We start from the raw sequence: 8,146 nt of genomic DNA on the forward strand, positions 1-8,146 counted from the left end.
TTTTGAAAGAATATAAGTTAATTTATTATTTACATGAAAAAAATTAAAAATTAGAGTGGTTGTTTGGCCACTCTCAACAAGAAATAATCAAAGTTATTATTTTTATTTTTTTTTATAAGTAAAGAGTATGCTCTACATTTATTTTTGCATCACATACATTAGAAGATTTTTAAATGAAATGCATTATTTTAAATTTTTAAATATCAAGAGATAGTTATAGATATGATAATCTTAATTGATAGATGTTATAGAGTATCAAACACATTTTTCATGCTTAAAGATTTATACACTTTATAATAAAAAGATTTAATTTTTTTAGTGGATCTTCCACTTGATAGTGGGAAGAATTGCCTTGTAATTTGTTTCCCTCTGTTTCCTCTGCTTCTTTGTTCTGTTTGCATAATAGAGATAGCCAAATTTTCTTTAAAAATTATTTAAAGTTTACAGGTTTTATGACAAAATGACAATTATAGGCATAGGATAATAGGAATTCGTCATAATATTGTTGGGAAGATGAATATACAAAAAATTTAACCGAAAAAATTGTTGTCCTTATTTACTTGCTTTCGGCCTCGTGCGATACACGTGTAAGCAGACCTGGCTGACGTGTATCCACGATCCACCGTCAAACCGTGGGCTCGAGGACCGAAAAAACCAAAACAAACCGCCGACTCCACACGGAGCCCAAGGACAGTGGGTCCGAACCGACTTGCGAGCCAGTCCAAAACTGGTAACGTAAGCAGTGACAAAATCACATCCATGTGGGCAATCGACACGCGCGCACCCCACTTGCACGCTTGCCACTTGTCCGGCTGCGGTCAGCACATAAAGCTCGACCGCACAGAGCCCAGGAAAACGTTATCGCCCACGTGTCTTCTAGAACTCACCCGCAGGTTGCGCCACGTGTCCCTCCTCCCCTCTATATATTCGTCGCCCTCTCCTGCGTTCTAAGTTTCAAGCGCCGCCAAAGTCTAGTCCACAGACAGATAGAGAAGAGAGAGAGCTATCGACGAGCGGAGCAAAAAACAAGCGTGTGAAAAGACAAAAATGACCGCGGAGTTACAGTTACCTCCTGGGTTCAGGTTCCATCCAACGGACGACGAGCTTGTGATGCACTACCTGTGCCGAAAATGTGCGTCGCAGTCAATCGCCGTGCCGATTATTGCCGAAATCGATCTCTACAAATACGATCCCTGGGAGCTTCCAAGTAATTTTATTTTCAGTAACTTATAAAGTTTTCATTTTTCAATTATTCGTTCAATCTAATTAATTTCTTTGTATTATTTGTCTATTTACAGGAATGGCCTTGTACGGAGAAAAGGAGTGGTACTTCTTTTCGCCGAGGGACCGGAAATACCCGAACGGTTCGAGGCCGAACCGGGCGGCGGGGACGGGGTACTGGAAGGCGACCGGAGCTGATAAGCCTATCGGGCATCCGAAGGCGATGGGGATCAAGAAGGCGTTGGTGTTCTATGCCGGAAAAGCCCCCAAAGGAGAGAAAACTAACTGGATCATGCATGAGTATCGGCTGGCCGATGTGGATCGCTCGGCTCGCAAAAAGAACAGCTTAAGGGTATAACAAATTCACCTTTCGCAGCTCTTTAGTATTTGACAGGGGTAAAATGGTAATTTCAATGCGTAATAGGTTAAAGACCGACACGTAGGGGTATTTTACCCTTGACGTTTTCTAAATGCCAGCTGGGTCTGGCATGCCCTGGTTGAGAGTTGGCGGCGCGTGGAGTTTTTTGAATATCGTAAAAACCCCAGGCCTCAAAATATCTAAAAATTTGACGGTTGTGATCTCCCATTTTTTCAATCAAATGGGATTTGAATGGTAGATCTCAGCCGATGGCGTGGTCTGAGACGGGAAATATGCGTGGGTCCAGCAAAAAGGAAACACCTCGCATACACAGTGTCTGACTGTGACAAAAACCTGTCCCGCAGCGAAATTAGGTTTCTAAATAAGGAAAATATTCGTTCTTATCTCTTTCTGACTTCAGATTAGATACTGATAGATAGATAAAGATTATACTGTAGAGACATGGAAAATGGAAATGATTCCATTTTGATGCGTAAAAATCGTTGTTGTGTCAATAGAGACTGATCTGACGGTTGTGGTTTTGGCAGCTGGACGATTGGGTTTTGTGCCGCATATACAACAAGAAGGGCACCACGGAGAAGCAACAGCAGGGAATCAACCTGCAAAAAATGAGCGATTCGGAAATGGAGGACAAGAAGCCGGAAAATCTGACAATTGGCGGGGCCACGTCTGCAATACTTTCTGGCCCGGCGGCGACGCGGACGGCAGCTGGGGATGATTACGTGTACTTCGACACTTCGGATTCAGTGCCGAGGTTGCACACGGATTCGAGTTGCTCGGAGCACGTGGTGTCGCCGGAGTTCACGTGCGAGGTGCAGAGCGAGCCCAAGTGCTGGGAAAAGACCATAGACTACCACTTTAATTACATGGATGCCACCCTGGACAATGGGTTCGGCGCACAGTTTCAGAGCAGTAATCAGATGTCGCCGTTGCAGGATATGTTCATGTACATGCAGAAGCCCTTTTAAGGTTGGGTCTGCCCCAAAGACATTTGGGGCTGGCACATTGCACATTTGTTGGTGGGTGCATCGCGCGGTAACACGAGACAAAAAGTCTATGAGTGTGCCTGTGCGAGCGCATGGATAATTGAGAATTAGAACGTAGAAAAATATAAAATTGTATTGACCAAGAAACAAAAAAAAAAAAAAAAAAATTGTAGTATGTGGTCAAACCAACAGAATCGGGACCACGTGTGGGGGGGTCTTGATTAGGGTGATGAACGGTGCTTGATGGTTTTACAACAGAACATTGTGTACATCATTATGTATAGGAATGTTGTCATGTTTATTCATGATAGTTTTGTGGGGGCTCGTTTGGGGCCTTCCCAAATTCTTATACTTGTAGTAGGTTTCCTTAAAAATGATGGCGTCATTGTCAAGTCTTCTTTTTCCTCTCTATCATCTTAAATTCATTTACATTTTTTTATTTGTTTTTCTTCTAATTTATTGATTGAATTCTGTGTTCCAAAGTGGAAGTTATTTTCTTCCTTGATCCAAATCTGTTGGCTTTTTTTTTCTTTTTTTTTTGGGGCAACGTGATTGAAAAATGTAATGCTATAAATCTTTCTTAAAGTCATTCAAAATATGATGTAACTTTTAAAATTGACTAATAGATTAAAAGTTAATAAATTATATATTAAATTTAATAATAATTTGAAAAGTCACATTACATTTGAAATGATTGTAAGAAGACTTTAAAAAGACTTATAGTATTACTCGATTAAAAGATACCAAAAATATTCTTAAAAAAAGTTCGACATCAAAGTAATACATAAAAAAAAATCCGAGGGATTTAACGCAAGTCCTACGCTTGTTGCGTTATTTTCTACTTTCTAGAGTTAAAATTAAATTAGTAAAAGAATGGAAGAAAAAACAACAAACATCTCACGTAGGGGCATGTGCTTAATACACATTGTCACATTGAACCGCTGATTTATCAATTAATTATAGAGTTATGCTTATCGTTACAAAATGTTTGGAGTATTACGATTTTTATTACAATTTTTTATAAATTTATATGATATTTTACATTTATGGAGATATGTGCCACCCAAATTACTTGCTTATCATGTAAATTGACGTAAGACATGAGCTGTCATGCACGTCTATTTATAAAAAAAATTTATTGTAAAAGTTATAATAATATCAACAAAGTTTGCAAGACAGCTAATTACTTAATCAATTTCACGAGAGAGGCGCAAAGAGAGAAAAACAAAAACAAACATCACGTGAGAGTTCCAATTTGAGTATAGGAAATGGAATCAAGCCAATTAATGTAGATTACATGTTTGAACCAGCTAAGCAATGCTTAAATCTTTCACAGATTCTCAGATGTGGGTTCGTACTTTAGCCTCAGATATTCCAATTGCATAGCTGTGATGGCAGTGTCACTATTATTATATTTTTCCCAAATAGAGTGGGGCGCTGTACGTGCTTTGATTGAACCAGGGATGAATTATTCAACCCAATGAAGAAGGTTCAATTATGAGAAGAAAGTAAGAGAAAAACGGCGAATTTAGCTATTTTAGGGTATTTTACGGAGCAATTTTTTTTTTTTTTTCTTAAGGAATAATGTGGGGATTACAAATTTTACTACAAGTCCGTTATAATTGTGCGACAATCTACGTCAGTGAATAGTTATAGCTCAAAGTCTAAGTAAATAAGGCGACTGACTGCTTAAGGCCCTTAAAGATATAAGACCTCCTTAAAAAATAAGTTCGATTGACAACACTTTTCAGAGTAGTCTTTTTTTTTTCTTCATTTTAACAAAAATGGGTAAAAATATTAATAAAAAAATCATGAAATTAAAACACAAAATATTTAAAATTAATTTTACATTTATGTCGCTTCATAATCAAAAAGTACAAAGTTCTATCTGAAAATTTTTATCAAACGAACCAAAAAGCTCTTAAAAATAATATTAAAAGGCCCATTGAGAAATAGAACCTCCCCCAAAAGTTGCAATTTTTTAATTAATGATAAAAACAACATTAATTACCTCATAAAGTCAAACTTTAATGCATTTTGCTACTTTGCTTTTCAAAATATACAAATTAAGAAAAATGAACAATAATTCATTGGGTAATTTAAATAAAAATATATATTACAAAATTAAATTAATATTAAAAAAAAATTACTTAATTTTGTCTCCTTAGACTTTAAAATTTATCTAGCCGGCCCTGGTTTACATGACGTCAGTTAGTGGTTGATGTGTGAGTGACGCGTTATCAACCATGTCAATTTGTAAGAAATCATATTCTATAACCATAAAAATTCGACATCAATCTTGAAGAAGGAATTGTTTTCGGGACTTTTAACACTTTGTGGGACGTTTTTTTAGGGTCTGCAATGGTATTGGGCCAAAAAGGCTTTGAGCCCGTAATGCTTAGTGGTTTCTGATGCTTGCAGATATGATTAAGAAATCCGAAATCTATTAATATCTCATTATATAAATATATATAATGAGATATTGAATAATCCAGAGGCAGAAATCCAACGTCACACTGTGGGAGGTGACATTGCAGATCTGTACGCCATTAACTTTCATTTTCCTGAAGACTCGTATCAGCCGTTGGGCCACGTCGCCAGAGTCCGTTAAACCATCCCATCAGTAGCCTCGTGACGAGTCTGTTCATGCAAAATATCAGGATGAGTGGCTACTGTAACATTTAACGAAGAACATGAGCAAAATAATTATAAAAATATTCGTGAGCGTTAAATTTTATGTTATTTTGTAATAAAATAAATTGACTTTATCTGTAATTTTGTGAAATTTTAATTGCAACCTTGACTAGTCATTTAATAAGACCAGTACAATTTTCCATAAAAAGTTACGCAATGGCATAATGGCATAATGCCATTACTTACAAAGTTTTACTGTGAGTCCGTTTGGTAAAATGTTTTAGGGTTTCAGTAGTTTGATATCGTAGTAAAATTTGATTGAGTTAAAAAAGTAAAAAATATAAGAATTTTTTTTTAAAAAAAGTAAAAAGATAAGAATGTTTAGTTTGAAAAAATGAATAGTAATAAAAAATAATTTATGTGATGTGAAAAGTAAGAGAATATTAAAATAATGAGAATTAGTATTGAAACGAAATCGTTACCAAACGCAACTTGAATTTAAGAAACTTTTTCTAATGCATATAATTTTTACTTACCAACTTAATAGATAGTTATATTTGAAAAAATTCACCCGACCAAATTTAATAGAAAACTATGGGTGCAAGAACTTCATCTTAATTTGCCTGTCAGCCATGGCAGTAGCTGTAGGCTCCACTGTGTTGTGAAGATAGGAACAATACTTTGAGGTGGTTTGGTTGGTTGTTATAGTTACATTATCTTGTTCGATTGTTCCCAAGTCGCTTCATTTCTCAGCCTCCCATTTAAACAGTAATTCAATTCTCAAAACAAGTCCAATTCTATGGGTTTAGGTTTAGGTTCTTATTATCCAATAAAGAAAAGGAAAAAACAAAATATTAACAGAGGGGTCAAATTAACCTGAAAGTTAATGGATGAACTTGAATCTAAACCACGTGCAATATGGGCAAAATAGTTTAATTAATTGTAAGATATCTTATTAAATATCTCCATCTGTCATTTGCACTGTACAGATAAATAGTACAGGTCATATTATTGCATTTTTTACACATGAGATCCCTGCTCTTCGTATCCACATGTGATGGGATGAGTCAGACGAACAAATCAAACCAGACAGACTCACTTTATTCATGAAAGGACTTACGGACTCTTACAAACGTCGATAATTCTATAAACTTACCGACAGTGGACTTATGCTTTTTTCGACGGATCCCATATTTGTAAAATAATAATAAATGGCATCATTTTTTATTGGTATTTTTTGTTTTAAATATATAACTGCTTAGAAAAACAAAAACAAAAAAAGGCTGGCATGAGTATATATAATTTATATATATATCCTAGCTGGGTTCCACTTAATGCTTGACCAAATGCTTGGCTAAGATCCACATTTATTTTTCAAAGAGTGTTTAAAATATAATTAAATTGACAAGATCCAAGAATAACCTATTATCGTCAAACATCTGTAAGAAAACGATTCCTGAAATCTAGATTTTGATCATGACATGTTTAGATTCCCGTCTTCTGCATGCGTAAATTAATCGGATTAATAAACAATAGACTGAAATATATATTCGATACTCATACCTAAGTTTGATTTTCGTTCTTAATATAGTTTGAGATTGCGTTTGTGAGGCCTAAAAGTGCTTTTAACACTCAAAAAGTCTATTTGAAGAAAAAAATACCCATTTGGTAAAAAAATTAAAAGCGCTTTTAAGGGTTCAAAAAACTTAAAAATGGTCAAAAAAAACACTTTTGGTAAAAGTTTAAAAATGAAGATTTTACCCAAAAACTTTTTTTTGACTTAAAAGCTATATTTCTCAAACGTAATCCCAAACATGCTCTAAATGATAACAAATTAATATAAATGCTATCTACAATTGAACCCCCATTAAATAATTGGAGAATATTTGAGGTACTACAAGTTTTTAATTACTACAAACTTTTTTTTATAAATTGACGTGACAGTTCACATGAATATACTACGTAGCATAAGTGAACAAATTAAGCAATTTTTTTTTTTTTCAAATTTAATTATTTAGATTGCTATTACCCCTTATAGCAATCTAAATAATTAGCAACTTCAATTCATCCAATACCTCAATTATGGAATATCAGAATCAGAAATTTTTCCATAAACACAATTTTTCCACAATTACCTCAAGATTTTCACCTATCTCAAACGCCCAAAAAAAAAAAAAAAAAAACATTCTTCTAGGAAAAAAAGTTTTACGCTCAAACAAACGAAGCTAAGTGAAACACAAACTGTAAAACTAGTGAATTATTTTGCCTTTTATTATTATTGTTTGCGTAGAAAGCAATTTTCTATAAGCCACTTGATTTTTCAAGTTACAATCTACCTAAGTCAAGGCTTATGCCACCAAACTAATTAAGCATGATTGACGGGGCTGGGAGAAAAGTTCAATGATCTATCCGAAAACATAAAGTAAGACATTGAATTTTAATGCTTATTGGCATTTTCTGATACACATGGTAGATTTTGATTGGATAAGAGTTTTGAATTTTTCCATCTTTTATTTTCTGAAATAAATCATTTAATCTTCTTTATAAGTAGGAGATTTGCAAATGATAGCTATCTATCCTACACTCATTATATATTGTCATGTCTAGATTTGTTTACATTGATTTCTTGCTTTACACAATACATATGTAAGACATATAATGCGTCACTCAATCAACATTCAATAATTCAACCATTATACTTTATATATTACTATCATTTTCCTTTAATTTACAAACCACCACTCATTACGTTATCAAATAGTGATTTAGTCGTAAGCATGATTTTTTCTGCTTTCTTTTAGACTCAGAATAAGACTACTTCACATGGCAAATATAAACAAATACATATAGATTTTACTTTGAATCTTTGATGATACTAAGGGCTTCCTGCAAAAGATGGAGGCCAACGATCGACAGTGTCTCAAAC

The 8,146-nt window shown here is 34.5% G+C and overlaps 1 protein-coding gene across 1 annotated transcript; it reads left to right on the forward strand.

Annotated features, from left to right (window-relative positions):
• The first annotated feature begins 935 nt into the window (after nt 1-935).
• On the forward strand, nt 936-2,990 carry LOC132185003 (NAC domain-containing protein 2). Its single transcript, XM_059598819.2, has 3 exons — nt 936-1,207; nt 1,299-1,573; nt 2,128-2,990. Exons 1-3 carry the CDS (start codon nt 1,048-1,050, stop codon nt 2,566-2,568), a joined length of 876 nt encoding a protein of 291 aa, XP_059454802.2. The 5' UTR covers nt 936-1,047; the 3' UTR covers nt 2,569-2,990.
• Nucleotides 2,991-8,146: the final 5,156 nt, after the last annotated feature.

The sequence above is a fragment of the Corylus avellana genome, chromosome 7 (assembly GCF_965113065.1).
Source record: "Corylus avellana chromosome 7, dhCorAvel1.hap1.2, whole genome shotgun sequence".
NCBI lineage: Eukaryota > Viridiplantae > Streptophyta > Magnoliopsida > Fagales > Betulaceae > Corylus > Corylus avellana.